Genomic DNA, 21733 nt, shown 5'->3' with positions numbered 1-21733 from the left:
TTCCTCACAGTCTCATTCAGTTTTAGAGGGAAATGATCCCCTTGACTCTCTTTTTCCCATCTGAATCATTTGTGGCAGCTGGAAAAGGGAAAATATCTTGGATGGGAAATGTCAACAAGGGGAATTCCCCAGTGCTCAGTCTGAATGGGCATCGTGTCCCTCCCTCCTGAGAAGACAGACAAGTAGAGCTGAAGGGGTGTATGCTACTACTTGGCTTGCCTTATATCCAGTCAGGAAAAGAGCAGTGGTAAATAACTTTCTCTAGGGCAGTAAGTGTATAACTTCCTCTGGGGCACTGGCTCCCATCCCAGAGAGGAGGCTGAAGTCAGATGAGCTGACCCAGAGAGGGCCCTTGGTACCAGCTGCCTCTTATCCCTCGTGTTTCCTTGTGTGTATGAAGGCCTCAGCAGTGACAGGTCAAAAATGGAAGCTAACCTGTCTTCATTTTTCATGGTTTTCAGTGACACTTTAAGCCATCTGTTAGGAGCTGGAGTTTTCCAGAAATCCTTACTGAGTCATGCCTGGAACCTTGGTCATATTTCAGTGACTCAGTGCATGGCAGTGGGTTCAAATAGCCCTTGTCTTTCTGGTGTTAGGGATTTGGCTAACCATGACCCACATGAACCATGTTCCCATTCAAACCCTGGCTGAGTTCTACTTCTGCATCTGAAACAGATTATGGAGAACAACTTCCCAGATGGGAAATAAACTAATTATAAAATGTCATTTCCCTTTGTAAGAGGCATGGTGCCTCCTTCTCTGAAGGGTCTGAGTGTAGCCATGGCTACAGCACTTCGTTATAGCAGGCCAAACAGCATCTGGAAGTTTCCCTGGTTGTTTAGAGGCTCAGCTCCCTCAGGGAATTCCCTTTCCTTGCAGGATGAAGGTTGTTAATCCAAATAAGAAAGAGACTCAAGTAGATTCTGGTTTCAGAGAAATGGAAGTTTTTCAGCAAAAGTGTACCAACTATGGGTGTACTTACTTGACAAGGCCTTTTATGTATTTGCATTTTCAAACCATTTCATTCTCTCTCATACACCTTGGAAGGAGGTGTCCTGATGTTCAGAAGTGTTGGAAGGTATCCCTTTGGCTTTTGTCTGAGCTGCTGTAGCAGCTGTCGGCCTTCCTTAGAAGTGCAGCCATGTGCAGTCTTTTAATTTATTAATTTTCTGCAGTCTAATTTGTGCTTGTGGGGCCTTTGATGTTTTCACAAACAATATCTATGACTTTTGGGTGATCTCTATCCTTAAGATTTGTGTAGCTTCCAAGTGGTGAAAGTGGATGCATTTATGTCTGGTCTCTGTCATTTGTCATCATATCCCCGTAGTTACCTTCAGTAACTTTTTTTTCATAGCATGTCATCTTCTCCTATAATGTGGAAGTAGAACAACAGCCCATTGATCTTTTATCCCTCTTCCTATTCCAACTTTATAAACCCTAAGGATCTTTCACCTAGCAACTATAATGAGAACAGATGGTGCTAACTTCTTTAACAGTCCTTAGAAATTTTCAGATTACAAATAGCATGACTTTTTCCAGGCTACTTGAAAGAGTGGCTTGCTCTGTGTGCAAGTTGTGTTTTCTACAGCAGTAAAGCTGACAAGTAGTGCCAGGCCAATAAAAGCAAAGAAACATAACACTGCATCTAATTTGCCATCATCTTATGAAGATAGTGCTTACATGGTATTTTAAACGCAGTTTCTTCTAGTACTAGTATTTCAAGAGAAAGCTACTCTAAGATCAAAAGAAATGTTTAATATCTTTCCTAGAAAGGCTTGAGGATTTTTTTCCTGTATAAGATATTCAGAGAAAGGATTCCTATGTATCTTAGTGATGCAATGAGGTATTTTCAAGTTTAAAAAATACCCTATTATAGGATTGTGATTTTTGACAGACACTAAAAAAGATAAAGAAAGCATGGCAAGCTGCATGTACCCATCTGCAAGCACTGACTTGGACAAATGCAGTTGCCCTCTCTCAGCTCACAGCTATTTACAGGGGTCAGCCTGCCCCTGTAAATACTGCAGAACATTTGGAAAATGTCTGCCAAAACACTGATCACAGAAAACCACTAAAGACTGGCATTAAGGATCACCTATAGAAATATTTAGGAATTTCTGGAAACAGTCTTTATCTCTGCTACAGTATTGTCACATCCTTTCCTTTGGAGAAAGCTTTGTAACTTTTTCTACATTACCTCTCTGTACACAAGGAATTGAGAACAAAGGTGAACAGGATTCTGACCAAACAATATAAATCTGTATTGGAATAGTAAAATTTTTTGTACTTTGGTATTTTAGAAAGCATCTTTGTTTTTGGATAGGTGGTGAATTTTTTCCCTCTGAAATTATAATAATTTATCCATATTTGTATTTTCAAAATATCTTCTTACAAACACAATAGCAATGTTTCCTTAGGGAGAAAATATTCACTTTTTCCCTTGGATTCCTGTCTGGTTTTTTTCTGACCACAAATCAGCTTGGTGCTTTTTTTTCTCTCTCTGAAATACAGAGACAGATCATTGGAAAAGAAAATCAGAGAAAGCCTTTGGTTTAAAACAAATACTTTTATCTGGTTCTAACTATTAGAGAACCTTTTCCAAAACTGAGGGGGTTTGATCATAATTTCCCGTATGGGTGAAATATGAATTAATTTTGTAATGTCAAACTTCACAACATTTAGAAATTCCTGAATTAGGTCAGGTTTCTAGCTTTGCTCATTTCCAAGATATTTAGGAAGGAGGTGTCATAAGGAAAGGGTGGCATTTTCTAGAAGATATGATATGTGATGGTTTTTTTCTTTCCAAGCCCTGCCTGGGAATAGACCCATGTGGCCTGTGCTGGCAAACAAAGCTGTTTCTCGGGGTGAGAGATGTTCTCTGCCTGACTGCCCTCAAAGGAAGCAGGCTTGAGAGTCACAGTTGGAAAATTTCCTTAGAGAAATGAAGCAGTTCCCTTCCCTGCTGCAGGGAGATTGAACAAGTCTCTTAGATCTGCTAAAACTGAAGTCCTAGGTACAAGGCAGTGCTGAAATCCTGCTTGGGGTGGGATTGGCCTGAGCCAGACCTTTCTGCCCCTCTCAAACCCAGGGTGCCATTGCGCTCCTGTCCACACCCATTTTGACTTTGGTGACTCTGTTGAAAGAGTTTCTGCTGCTTGAGCACAGTCAGTGGCTGAAGGCGTGTTTGCATGTCTTTAGAGCTGTGCATTTGATTTCTGTGGCTCTCCTGGTTGCAGTAGTTGCTGTTTGCTGTCATGGTAGCTGGTTGCAGTCATTGCTGCCATGGATACTTTTCAAACAACGGTATAAATTTCTGGTCCTGCTGCCTCTATGTAGGTCAGTTATTTCAATTATTAGAATTTTTTGATCTTTTCCCCCCCTTCTGTACTTAAAAATTGTCTAAATTGACAACGACAAAACTTCCATAGTATAAGACAAAAATAAGTGTTTCTCTGCTCTGTAATACTGGAATTACAGTTCTTGTAACTTTGTAACTTCACTCTGCCCACAGTTGCAATGCTTTCCCCCATGATGGACACAGGGCCTTTATTTTATGCCAGTAAAAATATTTACACGGAGAGACTGCACTGAATTGGAATTAACTTCGCATCTGTCATGACCTTAGATGTCATTGGTTTTTAACAGCTGTGTTGTTTGATTGCATCAACATTTTATGAAAAGAAAGGGACCTAAAATAAAAAATATAGACACATATAAATTAATATAATTATTTCATTTTACATTTTGATTTTATTTAAAATATATGTTAAGTATTCAGCAGACTGCCATTTGAATAACTAGGAAAATTATACATGGAAGTTATGTTGCGACCAATTCTCAGAAATCAGAATTTCTGTGTCACAAACATAGTCCTTTTTAAGATTCAATTATTTTAACATTAATATAAAAATCTATACATTTGCTACCTGGAAATTTCAGTTCTTGAAATCAAGTTGTAGAGAAGATTTTGGGTTTGTTGTGATGGCTGTGATGGGTATGGGGCTTCCAGTTCCTTCTCTGACCAAAACTTTGAAAAATGCAGAGTGGAATGACATATAATAGCTCAGATATTTATATCATATATCTCAAAATCTGACAAGATATTCAAACGGTAGAAAACTTCTTTCATAGACATGTGCTTTACTTTCAAAGACATTGGCTTTCAAATGAAACATGCTGAGATTTTAAAAATGAAATAACATTAAAAATAAAATAATTTTTTAATAATCCTTTTAAGACATATGCTGTAGGGTTATATTAAGTGTGTTTTTCTTTTGGTATATTCAGGATATCACCTCTTTGTTACTCACTGGTAAATTTACATTAAAATCAGTATGTTTTCAAGTAAATCCCCTACTGTGGCTTTTGTGTAATTTTCCATGTGTATACACATGCACGTGTCTATACAAGTATTCCTCTGTTTCACTTTTTGCTCATTATGGGTTTAAAAAAGAAATCCATTCTCCCCGTGTTCCGGGGCAGGCAGCTCCTGGCTTGCCTGAGCAAGGAGTCGCACCGAATGCCCTCCCAGCCTCAGCCATGCTGTGCTGCTGGGACTCTGGATCCTTTTCCAGTTGTGCCAGATGGCTGGTGTTTTACAAAGGCTACATTTCTCCTTGCCTAGAGCCTTCCCCTCTTTTCACTGCCCGCTGCAGAGCAGGGCAGTGTGCACACGCACCTTTGAGGAGCCCATTCATGGCAAGAAGAAGGAGCTCCCTCCCATCTCTTAAAAGAGGGACCTTTTCAACTACCCACAGCTGCAGCATTTGCCTCACTAGCAAGTGAGATCTCACCTTTTCCATAGGATCTTTACTGCCCTTTTCCCCTGTAAGTGTAGGAGATGGGAATGGATATTTTTCCCTGGCACTCTGGGAAATGCTATTTGGATGGCCGTCAATGTTAACATGTGATTTCTATTATGCTGTGAATTTTACTTTTAACATTTTCTAATCTTTTAGTCCAGAATGAATACCTCAGATTTTTGGATGTGCTGCAGAAAGTTCTCCCCTCTTATTGTTTGCTAGCTTTTTAAAATGCGATAGGTAAAATTACATAAAGGAACTACTGCTAACATTTGACTACAAGTTTTATTTTTGAAACTTTAAATAACGGACAAAGGCTTCAGTGCAATAAGCCATTTCTCACTAATTTAAATTAAATTACATCCAATATAAATTAAGTTCTTATTCCTCATATTTTGGGGCTTTCCCCCCCATTTTTTTTGTACAATTATATCTGCTGAAAAAGTACTCTGTGCTCCCAAGCATTTATAGTGTGTCAACCCCAAAAGGTCATGGATTTTCTTTAATATACTCATGCTCAGTTGTGCAGTTTACTGTAACAAGGCTAAAGAACCTTGTACAGAAAACAAAGACTTGGTATAGAACAGTATACCTTGAAATTTCACATCTATTGTGTTTATACAAGACATGACATACCTTCCTAGAAAACTATAATGACACGTTTGCTGTTGCAGCATTTGACAGTGCTTTAGGAAAATATCCTTTGTTAAATTTGCTTTGATTAGTAGTCTAGAAATCTGTGGACAATAGAATGAGTTTTCAAAATCATATCCTTGAACAGTGTCTATCTTATCCTGCACACAAGGGATTTAACCTGTGTTGTGACCGAACCAATTCTCTCCTTCCTACAGCAATGACAGTCAGAAAAGTGACAAAACTCTGTGCCTCGTGATGTCTGCAAGAAGTGGTTAGCATCTGCCTTGGCAGATGGATGTGGATTGCATTTTGATTTGTTTCAGAAACTGGAGGCAGTATCCAGGGTGAAATTTCAGGTCACGGCGTTAGTCAGAGCAGTTCCGGTTAAACAGATCTGCCTTTCAGGCTGCCGGCGCCCCCCTTTCAGTGGGCAGGAACACGGGAAGCTGCTGACGAGGAGTGATGACAGCCACTGCCAGCAGCAGTGACAGTGGGTTCAGTAATCTAATAAACTGGGTTATTATTCCTTTCAGAGTCAAAAGGCTGAATAAAATCGGTGTGGAATAGTTTTAAACACCCTTTTTAGAGCAATTTTGTGCAAATTGTGATTTGAGAGAAATGTCATATTTAAGCTTTTATCTATTGCTGTTATAACCTTTGTTCTGAATCACCCTCATAATGAATATACAGGTACCACTAGCTCACATTCTGTGCAAGTATTCAATGCAAAGTCTTATTGACATTCAGTGCAGGATTTTATTTATATTTCATATATCTTCTATTTTTCTTTAAAGCAGAAGATCATGTAGTGAGAGAGTTTGTAAAAATATCCCAACTGGTAATACTTAATGACAGTCCATTTTTCTGGCTAACAAGCTTAGCAACACTACCTCAGCCATGAAGAGAAGTGGTATCCCAGCATTCCCATTTGTTATAAATCTGTGGTGTTTCATTTTGACTCTGTCACCACAAAGCAGCTTGAAGAGCAGCTTTTACGGCTCTCTGAGAACTCCTCTGATGGGGGCAGGGGGCTCAGGTGGCCACAGCTTCAAGGAAAAGAGGGATCTTGCAGTGCTCCAGCTCAGCTTTCCTTTTCAGGAGACCAGATTGATGGTCCTAGGAATAAGCTGTGTTATGTAGGCTCCCTCCTCCTCCTCCCTGCAAGCACAGCTGTGTAATATAAAATAGGAGAAAGAATTTGGCATCAAGTGAGACCATGGGATTTTTTTCTTCCTGGTTCCGAGGATTGTTTGGTAGGGTACCAAGGGAAACTGAGAGCACATTCTGACTTCTCTTTTTTGCCATTTTTGGTCTTTGCCAGCTTGGCACTTACCAGAGGAAGACTTAATTTCATCTGGGAAAGAAACAAGCTAGTTCCTGGAGACTGTGGGGTGGAAGTGTGTCAGCCTGATGGTTGTTGTTCCCAAAGCCATGCCTCAGAGGAACCATTTTTAAGATTTTTTCATATAGAAATCAGGGACAGAATAAGTCATAAAAATTACTAAAGAAGTAAAGAATGCCAGATTTGTATGGTCTAAACATTAAGTGGGCTGAGAACAAGGTGTCCTGCATTTCTGATGATTGAAATGAGAAGTCATAATCAAAAGCACGTAACAAAGTTAATTCTGAAGACACATGTTTTTTAACTGTTTAAGTGGATTTACATCAAAAGTGAGTTTCTAACTTTAAAATGTGTTCTCAAATTTTATTAGGCATTACCTTTTATTTCTGGAAAAGTAACCATTCTTGAAACTCAGATGATCCTACCTACAAACCACACATTCAAACCTAGCCTTGAGCACCCAAATGATGTCATTGAAGAAAAGGTTTACCCAGCACCAGACTTCTTACTATTTCTGTTCTTTTAGGTGCTGTAGTTTTAGCTACATATATTTGAAAATCAATGATCTGTGTGCCTGCAGTATGAATGCCTGTTTTGAGCATCTCACATTTAATGTGGGGATTGCTGCTGTCTCAGCTTTAACGTTCTCCTTGTTTTTGAGAAAATAGACTTATGGATGGCAAATTCTGGGGAGCTGCGTGTTGAGGGCAACTGTCCAATATGCCGGTTCTGGGCCAAGTCCTTTTGTTGGGATGGTCATACCTATTCCACACTTTTTATGAAGGCAAAGTCAGTAGCAATGTGAATTCTTCCCTCAACTGTGTGGCTTGTAGGCAATTGCAGTGGGCAGTGGTGATCAGGAACAGACTTGTAAGAGCCAGCAGATCTCCTCCTTAAAACTTCTTGCTGGCTTCTCAAAATAATTCATGGCCTCACCTTTGATTTCTGTGAGTCAGTCAGTGACAGCTGCTGCCCAGAGAGGGAAGAATTTGATTCTTATTCCTGGAACTGGACGTTGCAGGGTCTGTGTTCATCTTGCTGTGGTTCAGCTCTCTCTGAATCAGATAGGTGTTTTAAATCTTCAAAGAATGCTGAAACCTGTGTTTTGACTTTTAGCACCTAACTGTTAGTGTCTGGACAGCTTTTTCAGTCCTAAAGAAATCAGTGCTGTCTGCAGTTGGTTCTTCAGAATCTGCTCTAAAAACACAACTTTGCTGCAGGTATTATCTACCCCACTACTACATTCCCGTCTGTGGGATGTCTTTATGGGATCCAAGTTGCTTGCAGGAATAGAGTCTGATTATTTTTTTATGGACTCACCTTATGCTTTAGTGATGATAATCTGTGAAAAATACAAGCTTGTTGCATGAAGTCACAAACACATGAAAGAAGGTCTTCCCCTTCCAGTAGGCTTTGTTGGGGAGAGGGAGTCACTTCCAGTCTTTGGGTCAGAAGAGCCAGATATGAGGTCCTGGTGATTAAATACAACTTTCTTGAGCACAACAGAGGCTGACAGCTTGACTCAGCAGTGCTGACAATTCACCTGCAGTGCAGTGTGTCGATCTGGGTGCAGCAGTTCAAGTTTAGAAAAGGTAACTTTCTGAAAGAGTGGGAGAGTTGGGATTGTTCCAGACAGGAAAAGCTGATTGGAACGCCATTTGTCTTCAAATGTAATATATGTCTTTTTGCAAAATAAAAGGCTTTCCAATAGTAGATAAGAGGCCAAAAGAGAAGAAGAAGAAGAAAAGAAACATTTAGATTTGAAAGTTTCAACCTAAATTACAGTGAAACTGGAATAGTTTGCTGAGGAAATATAAGGGTATTTGAAAGAAGACCTTAAAGACAAAGCTATGTTGGCAATCACAGAGGTTAGATTTACCCTGCCACTGTGAACAAGTTTGAGTTAGATGCCTACTTGTATTCTTTTTTTGCTCTACTTTTTATTAATAGCTGTTTCTCACAATGAGGACCAAAATTTCTCAGTTCAAAGACAGATAGGTATCTTGTTCTCTGGTGTTCTGATTTGGAGAAGAAAGACCTCCCCAGGCTAAATCATAAAACTGAATGTTAGCCTTTTTCCCTGTATGGCATAACTCAAAGATAGATTTAAAAGGTACCTCCAGTGTTTCAGAAGATACTAAACTGAAACTCCTGTCACAGTGATTGAAGTCTTAAATAAGCTGGCCTTATTCTTTCAGCTAGTTAATCTTCTCTGTAAATGTTCCATTTGATATTCTACTCTGAAAACCTCCCCAAGAGAAATGAAGTTTTATTTTAGCCTTGTATTTTACTGTACTTGAAGTATATCTATTTGAAGAATGAAACCAGAAACTTAATTTCCAGTATTTGGATTTCTTCAAAATACTTCTCTCTGGACTCTCACACCCTTCTTTCTAAAAAAGGTCATAACTAGAATATTTTGGAAGCGTTTGAATGGCCTAGCAATTATACCCATCCATAGAATCGATCAATTGCATTTTATTTAATGTTATCTGATTATATTCTCATTTACATTTAACTTTCGTAAGAATAAAGCAGAGCAAGCTCTAACTCCACTCAACTATTTGTTACTACCTTCAGTGCTTGTATTTTTTAGCCAAAATATGCTGTGGTATTACTTAAAATGTAAAGTTTTGTAATTGTTTTGAGAATAACCAGATTTTTTTTTTTTTAATTTCAGGAACTGCATCTGTTGCTGTTGCGGGTCTTCTTGCAGCTCTGCGCATCACCAAGAACAAATTATCAGATCACAGGGTGTTGTTCCAGGGAGCTGGAGAGGTAGGTATTTTTGTACATGGGGAAAATTGTGCTAGGATGACTTTTATAAATATTTAATTGAGTTACATGTGTCCAATAAACAAGAAGATTAAATGGGTAGAATGATTACTAACCCCTGCTGAAAGTTGTTTTTTACTTCGAATGTAAATTTACAGAAAAATCTCTGATCATCTGGTGAAGCCTCATATTTTTCATAAGACATTTTTTGTGATCTGTTCTCTTTTTAGAACTTCAAGTTTTAGCTCTTCTGCTGTAAATAATTGAACTGCTTTAGATATAAACAAGCAAAACATTTTTTGAAAGATGAGGAAATACAGCGGAGAAAGTAAATATAACATATTTTCCTGACTCAGGGCTATTAGTAAGAAGTGCCGCATTGGTTTTTTTTGTCATTGAATATAGTTTTTCAGTATTGTGCTTATTAAGGTCATCCATTTCTGAAGATCTTCATGCACACTGTTTTTTATACTAATTTTTCAGTATTAATTTCTAAGCTGCTGACACACAAGTGCAGACTGTACTTATCTACAGAGTGACTTGTCATCTCTCATGTGAAGCCTAAAACCCTGTGCTGGCTTCTTTAATTTCATTAAATATTTGGTGCTATGTCTGCAGTTTTCAAAATGGCTTGTGTCCATATCTGCCATGTCAACACCTTACTGCTTTATGACTGTCCATCTCTCTGGAGTTCCTTCCCCTGGATTTGTTCCGTGTTCAACAAGCAGATGAATTTATGGTCTAATGTTTGTTTTTTTGTCAATAGTTTTAGTGTGGCAGTTGCCACAAAGAGGTAGTGGTAGCCACCTCACCCCTGCTGCAGGAGTTGGTTTTTAATAAAACTACTTATTTCTTAAAAAAAAACTAAGGCAAATCTCACTTGGTTCTCAGTGAAACTCAGTGATAGAGAAGAAACAGAACCAACCATCAAAATACATATACAGATCTGTAATCAGAAATATGCAGTCTGTTGGCTTGTTTTGTTGCCTGGTTTTCAATTTGTACCTGTATGACATTTAATCTGTTGGATGAAATATTATAAAATCCAGTAAGAATGAAACACGTTTCAGCAAAAGATTGATACATGAGTTTTTCTTTCCCCTGCTTTGACTGGGAGCACAGCCAAGTCTAGAGTTACAGAACACATGAATAGTGGGTAAAAGGAGGCTTACCTTTCTGATGGACATCTTAGAAAAAGATAAGAGCAAAAGCTCTTGTGTTTTACTTTCTGGCATGCAGACTGTTATTTCCTTTAGTTTAAATTACAGAAATTTCAAAGAAGAAAAAATATTTCATGTATTTTGAGATGGATATCATAGAATGATAGAATGGTTTGGATTGGAAGGGACCTTAAAGATCATCTGCTTTCATGCCTGCTGTCATAGGTAGGGAATCTTCCACAAGACCGGTTTGCTGGGAGCCCCATCCAACCTGGCCTTGAATACTTCCAGGGCTGGAATAAACATTAGTTCTAGCATTTTCTAGTTTCCAGCCTCAACATTTATTGTGCTCTTCACACTCTCTCTCAAGAGCCATATAAAGATTTATCTATACTACAATTTATCTATATCATTTAAGATTTATCTATGCTATTCTTCTGCATTATGGTTTCTAATGACCAAATGGTAGCAACAGTTCATTAAGTTTATTTTATGAAATAATAATAATAATTCAGTTTTATTGTTTATTAAAATTAGAAAACTGGTCTAAAATAGTGGGTAAAAGAAATGTGAGCAGGGGATTTCTTTCATTTATTGTTTTACTTTTCATCTTTTTCCTTCAGGCTGCATTGGGGATAGCAAACCTCATTCTTATGGCTATGGAAAAAGAAGGGCTAACCAAAGATGCAGCTACCAAAAGAATATGGTTGGTTGACTCGAAGGGATTAGTCGTAAAGGTAATGCAATTTTATCATTACTTTAAATATCACAATACTATTTGCATTCTGTAGATAAAGATAAGAACATAGTCTCTGTGAAAGCAACTGCAACAATATCTCTTTTGGCATAGTGAGTTGTTTTTCTTTTCTAAAATTTATTAAATTAATGACAGACTGCCATGTTACTTGGCGGGGGGGATGATTATGCTTGGAGTTCCTGTTATATTTTTATTAGGGATGAGCACATAATGAAGAAAACTTTTCAGCAGTTCATTAAAAAATATGTAAGAAAAGAAATGTTCAACTTCAAGGGTTAATATTTCCCATCTAAATGTGACTATAATTTGTTAGCACAGTCTTCGACAAAGATTTATAGACATATTACTAGGATGTCAGGCAAGTCATCCTTCTGCAAGAACTGAGATGCATTGCAACACAAAGCTTGTCTGCACAGTGATACAGCTCGTGTTGCAGATGTTGTGGTCTGCAGTGCTATCAACACTGGTCAGAATTTGAAGCTGCTGAGAGACTTCATCAGTCACTCTTACCTCATTCCTTCCACGTGCCAAAATAAAGAAACATATGAATTCCATGTGCCAGAGTAAAGAAACTGGTGTGTTTTAAAAGGTGGTTATGTATTTAATAGTTTGTGAGCTACTTAAAGGAAATGGATGAGAGGCCAGTTGCCTTTGCTTTTTCACCTTCATGGTCGGTTTGCCGTACTTGTGGTCATCTTTGTCGGTACCACATGTCAGTGTTTTTGGCTATCTGACATTGAGGTCTTTTGTGGTTCACACAACTGTGCATCAGGAGGATGCATTCTGCAGGCAGTATCTGCTGGCTTGTTGAACAGTATCACAGCACCTTTCACTTGTACTGTTAAAGGGAAATAGTACAATCACAGACACTGAGATGGGTAAATATTACCAAGGTCATCTTGGTCATCCCTTGCCAGAAGGCACAAAAGTAGCCTCGTCAGGTACAGAAGAATGCAGGTATCTAGGACACAGATTTTTTTTTCCTCTGGTGCCTTTTTTTGTTTGTTTGTTTCATGAGTATTTTTAATCCTTTTGGTCTTCATCTAATATTTTTGAAAGTGATTCTATGTCCAAACATAAATGACTGAAGGCCTATGTATTGTCTGTGGCTGCAGAAACCTTGAGGTTGCCTGAGAGGAATTGGGTTGCACCATTTCTTTCAGCATAGAAACTGGGCATATCAAATTATACAACTGAACTAAAATCACCTCCTGATGATTAAGGAAACAAACTAACAGGGCAGAAGTGTAGGAACTTTACAGCCTGAAGCAGTAAAAGAGGTTTCTGCTGCATGTGCGTCCAGCCACGGTGGTTAACCAGCCTTTCTTCTCACTCCGTGATTTCTTGTCCCAGTCTCTTTACACCTCTCACTGCTGATTTGCCAGTCAGCTGAGAATCTGGGTTGTTGCTCTTGGTACTCAGAAACTGATTCCTTTCATAGGTTCTAAATTTTTAGTGACTCGGTGACTGCATTCTTTCCTCACCACCTTCGAGCTTCTGCGCTCTCAAGCAGTGCCAGAACCAATCAATGTCTCACGCAGCCTCGATGTTCCTTTCCTCTGCTTGCTCTTCTTGGTGGAGCTTTAATTTGGGTTTTGTCCAAAAAACAGTCCACCGAATTTCATGTCCTGCCTGGAGTATATTTGTGAACTGTTTGTGATCACCAGACATAACAGCTGTCTGAGGTAGATTAGGGCTGAATTTGTGGCCAGATGTTGATGCAAGCAGCAGGAACCGGCGGTGCATATTTCAGGTCATTCCTTGTGTTCCTGGAAGACCTGGCAGCACCGGTCTTCCCATCTGGCTGTCCTGAAGGGCTTGAGAATGGGTGGGTGCTTGCTGCTGTGTTGTGTTTGAGGGACATCTGTCAGTGCAAGGCCTGGGCTGGACACGAGGAAACATGGCCTTGGTCTAGGGCTCTGCAAGTCCTCTCTTGGCTTTCTTCTGCAGTAAAATGTTTCCCCCTGAAAAGTTAAAAAAAAAGGCAAAATACCCTCCCTCCAAAAAAAGAAAATACAATGTAAGCCTCAAGAGGCTTGAGATTTAACTGCTGGGAAGTTATATATACACAGTGAGTAAATAATTAAACTATTCCTGGTTCCTTTTTCTGGCCTGATGGAGAATGCTGTGATTTAGATCCACTTAGGAAATTATTTTGGCTTTAGCTGATTGCAGAAAAATGCTGCAAGGCTTGATAAAACTTTACAAACTCTTAGGAATGAGATAAGAGAAGTAAAATGTGGAAGATTTATGAGAACAACGTAAAATCAGAATAACTTTATTATTACAAATTATTGCAAAATTCATTATTGCAAAAATCAGAGCATAGATCACCATTTAATCAAATTTTGCATAAACTAAACTGTCACTTATTTCTTCCTACTAAGGACATGTATCAATGGAAACTTGATCAATAAGAGTCCCTTAAAATTTGCCTCATCAAAACCTGCTTGATCCCAAGAATTTTATGTGAAGCAAGGAGACCTTTTGAGTACTAGAAATATTCTGACCAGTTGCTTTAGCAGTATGAAAAAGAACAGAATTGCTGAAGACTCAGCAGTTACTTTGTCCAACTAAACTAATTTTTACATCATTTATATTCTATGCTGGCCTTTTAATTTTGCAATGTGTTAGTATAGATTTAAACATTGTTTCTCCTTTCATCTACTTTCTGTAGAATTTCAACCAGTTCTATCTAAAGAAAAATAACCTGGAAACTGCTGTTGACCTGGCTGCAGTTTCCACCTTTTTCTTCTTCCCCCAACCTTCAAAAGCTGCCACGAAGTCACTTATCAGGCTTTTGTTGCTGAATTTTTCCTTTGTGGCTTTTTAATTTTAGTTCAAGTGCAGCTGTGTTTTCATTCCCCTGTTAATTTTATTTTCCCCCCATGGGAACCATCTGTTTTCATTAAACCAAGCCTGATGACCAACTTTTCTGCTATGTTGTGGTAAAAGAGCTGGTGATGAAGGCTGTGTTTGTTATCCTGTCCATCGTTGTGTTCTGTAATTCCTTCTAGAGAATTTACAGTGTTTGAGATACCAGTTTGGGGTTGTTGTTTGGTCTTTTAATGTTTGTTCAGAATCTGTCACCTTTTCAAACTGTTTTCCAAAGGTGGGTGAGGAAGTTTTGCACATCAAATATCATTAGAATTCTGCCGCTTAAACTGTGTGACTTTTTGAAACTTACTGTCTTAGGTATCCCAGTGCATTCAAATGGAAAATTTAATGCTAAATTAAGAGACACTTTAAAGTTGATTTTGCACTCTTGTGTACTTGAAGATTATACATAATCAGTTGGGCCTCATCTTTAGTTCTGCATTTGTGAATTATCACACACTCACAGTCTGTCTGATGAATATGTATTTACCTATATAAACACATAGGTGAGTAATGTCTCCCACATTCCATTCCCCTATTCTCAGTGTTCCCATATTTTTTCTGTTAATCCCACAGATTGCATAAATGTATGATGTGTGGTGAACACATTTTGTGTCTTCTTTCAAGCTGCCAGTGTCGTATTTAGCTGTATTAGTAGCCAAGTCTTAGTCCATGAACTTTAAAGACAGTAAATTCTTTTGTCTCAATGAGTTGAGAAGAGGCAGAATGTGAGAATGTTGGGATATTCATAAGGTTCACCATTGTCTGAGCATTTCAGTAATGGTTTTTTTTTGTTTTGTAAGGCAATACCAAGAACAGGGAAGGGTGATAGGCAAGGAGGCTCTTGGAACTTCCTAGAAATATGATACAATTAATAAGGCATTTTTAATATTTAAATGGACTTAGTAGAAACTTCCCCCCACCCTCTGCCAAGGATGGTTGCTCCTGTGCTGAGGGTGACAGGGAATGTTCCTGGGCTGCCAAACATGCTTCTCTTGCAGTGAAATTTTTCTGTAATTTGCAAGGCAGCATCACATTTTTGTACACTACATAATCTCTAGTGCACAAAAGTTGTTCCTTTGCAGAAGGATGAATGATGTCCTTAATTTAAAGAGTAATTCATCATGGAGAAGTGTTTCTTTTGACAGTTTTGCCCTTTATTCTTTCTAGTTCAGCACAGTAATATTTGTGTCTAGTCGAGTGACTTGTATTTTATATATCCATTAGATGTGTGATCTTAAACCCCATATGGCAAGCACAAGAATATTCACTGAGGTCTGATGGCTGAAGGCCTCAGAATACTGATCTTTTAGTATCACAGAAAGACTGAAATAGATCCCAAAAATTTAACAGTTTCTGTGGTCCTGATTAATTATAATGGAGGTAACCAGGTAAACCTGTAGATAATCACATAAAAGGATTTGATTTTTCATCCTCTTTCCCCCATTTCATTATCCCTGGCAGTCTTATTTGCAAAAGATTCTCATAACCAATGAACTGGCATTGGATATGACCCTGATTAAAGTTCATGGTTGGTCAAACCTGGGCATATACATGGTTCAGTCTTTGCTTAGAGAATGATGGAAGAGGAAAGGGGACATTTGGGAATGATACTAGAATTTCAGTGCCAGACTCGTACAACAAGTGAAAGAATTTTCAGAGCTGACAATGCAATATCATAATACCGAACTGAATCCCATCCAGACTGTCTGTTACTGATTTTTTAAAAAATTTTATCAACAATAACTATTTTTAAAAGTTTCAATTTCATACTAGATATGAATTTGATAATGGTTTTAACTTTTATATACCACTGTCTGCCAGTTCTGCTAGCTTTTAATTATTTCTAGCTTTCTTTTTATCAACAGTCAATTATTCTGACCCTTCTGTTCTTGATCAGTTCTTTTATGGCTGACTGCAACTGACTGGGACTTTTGGAGCCAGAAAAATGATTTACATTTTAGCAAAGATGCAATGCCTTGAGTATCTCCATCACTCAAAGCAGTTTCTGCCTTATTTTACTCATGTAACATCCCAGCAAAGCAATCCTTGTTTGCTTCACCAGTTTTTCTGATGTCTGGGGAATTAATCTGTGCACTTTCATCTCACATTTGTCATGTTCTATATCAAGCACAAGTTTTGCAAAAAGGAAACATTAATTTGTCTCTGAATGCTCGTGGCATTACTCATGCTCAGTGAGTAATGTATGGCAACAAGTGAGGACAAGGCAAAAGGGTGATTGGTGGGGTGTTTCTCTAAAAGAGACACCACCAAAACCTATTACCTTTGGTGGCATGTAACTGCATAAGATGTACTCATGAGATGGAGACCTAATTTGGGCAGTTTATTATTTCTTTTGCTCGTGCTCTGTTACTGAAATTAATGATTGATTTGCTCCATTTTCTGCTGTTCTGTGGATTTGTGATTTGTTCTGGTTCTCAGATCTTATCTTCTTGAAATAATTGTCTTTATAAATTTAGTCTTGCCTGTTAACCTTGTTAACTTATTAACCATGTGTGCTTATTTACATGGAAAGGGTATTTTATAAATTTTACAGGACTAAAACAGCCCTACTTTTCTAACAATATCTTTTAAAGTCAACACCACAATTATATTTCTTACTGTAAATTTATGTTTTACTGCCAAATATTATGGCACTGTCTCCTCAAAATGTTGCCGTTTTTTCACACAATTGGCAACAAACTGTTTATTAGTTGTGTGCTCAAGTTGCCTGGTTTGGTTTTAATGTCTTTTCTTCCCCTTTAGGTGTTAGATAATGAGTCTGATCAGGAGGCACTGTCACCTCATAATTAGAGTTTCTGTATGGGGTTTTGGGAGGCCTCACATGTCGCTCCTTTTTGGTTCCTAAATGAGGTGGCACAGGAGTGCCTGTCACCTGCAGGCTCTTGGACTCCAGTGAACCATCCATATCCATACCTTCACCTTTTTTATTTTGCATTTTGTGACTTGTACCTGATGCTGTCCTGGAGTTTTGGCTGGGGTACCTTGGCCTGTCCCCTCCCAGCCCACTCTCTGTGCCTCTCCTGTGCCATCCCTTTCATGATTCTGGGGCCTCCCCATTTAGGACCTTCTGCAGTCCCTGCCTAGAGCTCTCAACAGCCTTTAGACCATGGATTTACTTGTGATGAAACAGATAAAGAAAAATAGATAAACAGATAAAGAATGCCACATAGAGACCATCTCCCAAAAGGGAGGTGCTTCACCCCCTTCTCCCATGACTCTTAATCACTTTTTTTTTCACATTGCTTTTTTGTTTGTTTTTCTCTTAACTCTGCAGTAGGGAACTCATAGGAAAAATGCAAGTAAAACCAAAACATTTGCAGTTGGAAATACTCGACTTACTAATGGACTGCTTTGCTCCGAACTACAGTTCTCATGTCTTCTGTGGTTCTCATGTCTTCAGTATTTAAGAACCTCAAATTATTTTATTAATTTATCTGTGTACTGATCTCTGAGCTCTTGTTTAAATAAGCCACAGTTGACACAGTGGAATGGAGGCAAGTGTTTATATAAATAGATTTGTGCCTCCCTGCTTGTGAGACGGGCCGAGTGCCAGCAGTGCTGCGAATGTGGGGCAGCGCAGTCGTCAGGGTGCTCAGCCTGATCCGCAGCTGCCTCCCAGCCCATGGGAAGAGCAGCTCCTGGAGAGCTTCCAGCCCTGCCTCTCTGGCCTGGCTGGCCCAGAGCTGCTCTGTCTTCAGCCCTGCTTCGTGGGGCAGCCAGGCACAGGCAGCTCAAACAGGCCATGGCATTAGGCTGCACTGGGTGGTGTTTGTGACGTTGCCTCCCATCTTCTAATTTCCCATATAGATGTCCGCTGTGCAGTCTGGTCTCCTGTTTTTACAGCTGTTTTCTATGAAAATTCTCAGGGTTTTATTGATGGGTCATTTTTGTTTGTTATCTGAGCCTCAATTTGGCTATAATGTGACTATAAGAGTAACTTTCTGTAAAAACTGTGATGTACGTGTGCTTGAAACCTGATCCCTGTTGATCAGACCCTTAAACAAAAACCTTCAGAACCCTCCCTGAAACTGCTCCCTATGAACTGCTTTCATTTCAAATCCAAAATACAAGCAATTTTTTCACAGAACTATTAACTACTGAGTCCTTGAATTGAAAGGTCCTGGAAAGGTCCTGCTGTTCATGTGACTGTCTTTTGTAATAATAAAATATAATACCAATGACTGACCCATTAAGGAGTAGAGGCATTTTAGGGTTGCCAATGTCTTTCATACATAATGTCACAATGAAAGAATGGTGCTGTTGTTTCCTTATCTCTGTACATCATCTGCTGATTTAACACAGTCCACCTTTGTAATTCATTTGCTAATAAATTTAGTTCATATTACTTTCCATCTCAGATACTAGTGTGACTTCTAATATATCTGTTTTCAGGCTTCTTTGTTCTCTTTTGTTCAAATCCAAAATAACCCAAATCTTACTTGGTACAGAATTGTACTGTGATAGAGGCAATACTTTTCCACTAAACAGTAATTTCTGGCATTTCATTTGGAGTCTTTGGACTTAAGGATTATTAATCTTTTTGACTGTTATTAATATTATCAATCCTCAGTATTCTAGTGAAAGTATCTTGCACAGTTGATTCTGGCAGCCTGATTATCCATTAAAGATACTATGATTTTCTTTGTGGTACGTTAGTTTTTAGTGTTTTGTTGGATGGCTGTTTTTATTTTCTCCCTTATTTTTCTTTTTCAATTCAAGCAAACTTTTATAATGCCTCCACAAAATTACTTACTTTATAAAACATTTTTTAAAAAGTAAGATTATATAGCATTTCAAATTATAAGGAAATAATCTGGGTACTTTCTTATTTCTTTCTTGGGATGATGAATACATTTGGGAAGTAAAAGCAAGAAGAATATATAGCCTCTTTTTCTCATTTTGCCTTCTCCTATTGAAAGAGTTTGTTAGTTTGTGTCCTTTGCTCTAAATAGCTGCACAGGAATCACCTTAAATCTCTTGGTTCACCTGTGGATTTCAGTGTGAAAGACTTTCTGTTTGGGTTTGGATAGTGTCCCTTGATGCAGGAGAGACATATATATATTTATGTACATCTACATATGCTATACATAATAGAAAACACAATACACCTTAAGACAGCTGATGCCTGGCCTAGAGGAGTTTTTGTACAGCTGTTTGAACAACAGTGCAATAACATCCTTTGATAGGAGCTTCTAGAAAAAAATCTCTCCAAAAATCTCTCCCCTGTATGGTGAGCACTGAGGTACTTCAGTGAAACAGTGAGACTGTACAGAGATTTGGTGTACTGCAAAGGTCTTTAAACTGCTGGTTTTTCTGAGCCCTTTTCATTGACTGAATGAATTTTTAATGATGCTGAAAAAGCAAGGCAGTGCACTCAGAAGACATATCTGAATGTGACTGAAGATGATGTTTCTGCTTAAAAGATTTAGAGCTTCATATACAGGACCTCAGAGCTCATTCAAACTCTTCAAAGTATTGTGTATTTTACATTTTTTCTTTTTCCTATTAGGAGAAGAAATGAAATACCAGTAAGCTCTGTGCCATGCTAATATTTTAGGATTATGGAGATGCAGGCAGACCAGAGCAATTTCTGATTTATGCTGCTTTGTGTTGATCCTTTACTGCTCATTTCCCAGCAGCCACAGTACAAAAGCTGCCTAAGCCAGGACTGGAAATGGAAATGTCAGAAGATGTGCTCTGTGCTTCTGGAAGATGTTTAAGTCAAAGCAGCTCAGCACTGGCAGGTCCTGCCGCTTTGCATCTCTCCAGTGTCAGGAAGGAGACAAGACAGCAAACCACACAAATCCAGAATTGAAACTTCTGCATTTTGGCTCCATCCTCTTCTTTCTGCTGGCTGACAAAAACTCTGTGATTTCTTATTCCAGCTATAGGCATTCAGGGATGAATGTCTGGAAGCTGTACTGAATGGACTGGCAACCCCTTCTTTTAAGGAAGATACACAAAACGGAATTGTTCTTCCTTTCTGCAAGTCCTTGCTTGCCCTGTTGGCAGGGCACAGACAAAAGCTGGTCGTGCCCTTGCTGCTGCCTTTCTACTTGGTGGAGAGCAGAACTTAAGAATTTATCAGTTTGTGGAGGAAAAAAATACTGTCTAACGGACTGGCCTCTAAACTGTTGAAGTTTTGTAATCAAATCAACTGGCTGGTCTTGAAATCCTGGTTGTAGAGCTTAGAGAGGTTGTTATGTAGCTCCTTTGGGATCACTGAATTAACAATTAAAGTACATTTCTGGTACCTGTCCTATGAGGAAAGGCTGAGAGAATTGGGATTGTTCAGCCTGGAGAACAGAAGGCCCCAGGAGACTTCTATCAGCCTTCCAGTACCTAAAGGGGCCTATAAGAAAGCTGGAGAGGGACTTTTTACAAGGGCATGGAGTGATAGGACAAGGGATTTCATCTTTAAATTGAAAGAGGGTCAATTCATATTAGAAATTAGGAAGAAACTTTTTTACAGTGAAGATAATGAGGCACTGGAGCAGGTTGCCCAGAGAAATTGTGGATGCCTCATCCCTGGAAGTGTTCAAGGCCAGGTTGGATGGGGTTTTGAGCAGCCTGGTCTAGCAGAAGGTGTCAGTGCCCACGGCAGGCTGGGTGGAAGGAGATGATCTCGAAGGTCTCTTCCAACCCAAACCATTCTATGATTCTAATTTATTTTAAAATATATATGTTTAAAAAAACCCAAACCAACCCAACCATACGATTTCTTTTATCAGCATTTCCCAAGCAAAAATCTCCATGGACATAGCTGTTGTTATTTTTGCTAAGCCACATAATTTTATACTTCATTCTTAGTTAATATGCTAGAAAAATATTTACTTGGAGACATGATCTATGTTGACTAATGGGATCAAACTAATTCAGACCAAAGCTGAATAACTAAGTAAATTTTAAATAGTTTGGATTTTGACTTGCATTGGGTTTTTTATTTGTTAGTTTATTTCTTTTAGAATGGTAGAATATCATGTGTGAAATTAAGAACAGATAGAAATCAGGGTAAGGCAGAAGTGAATCTGACCTGAGCTGACCCATCTGGCTAGCACTAGTCTGGCTACCTAGCAGCCTGAAAAATGTTGCAGTGGATCACATCCTTACTGTTCGAGTATTCCTTTGTAGCCAATTAAATGGGAGATCATTATCAATGTCGGGATTTTGAATCCCTGGTGTTTCAGCAGTAAGCGTTTTAACACCTACTCAAAAGCCAGTCAAGTGTAAAACTGTATAAAAAAGTATGTCTGCTTCGTGAAAGATTTTAGTTATTTGTTTTGACTGAAATTGAAAATGAAAGAACAGCAACATTTTTATCCAGTAAGATGTCAGCCTGATCTCTTGGCTGTTACATACT

At 38.6% G+C, this 21733-nt stretch overlaps 1 protein-coding gene across 2 annotated transcripts in view; it reads left to right on the top strand.

Moving 5' to 3' along the window:
- ME1 (malic enzyme 1) overlaps positions 1 to 21733 on the top strand; it is a 153740-nt gene that overhangs the window by 117473 nt on the left and 14534 nt on the right. For both annotated transcript variants that reach the window (XM_063389542.1, XM_063389543.1), the window contains exons 8-9: positions 9461 to 9558; positions 11339 to 11452. In XM_063389542.1, coding sequence (XP_063245612.1) covers positions 9461 to 9558; positions 11339 to 11452 — 212 coding nt within the window. The remainder of the gene's footprint in view (positions 1 to 9460; positions 9559 to 11338; positions 11453 to 21733) is intronic.

The sequence above is a fragment of the Prinia subflava genome, chromosome 2 (genome assembly GCF_021018805.1).
Source record: "Prinia subflava isolate CZ2003 ecotype Zambia chromosome 2, Cam_Psub_1.2, whole genome shotgun sequence".
Lineage (NCBI taxonomy): Eukaryota > Metazoa > Chordata > Aves > Passeriformes > Cisticolidae > Prinia > Prinia subflava.
Note: the sequence above shows the minus strand (reverse complement) of the source record. Positions and strands in the feature narration are given on the sequence as shown.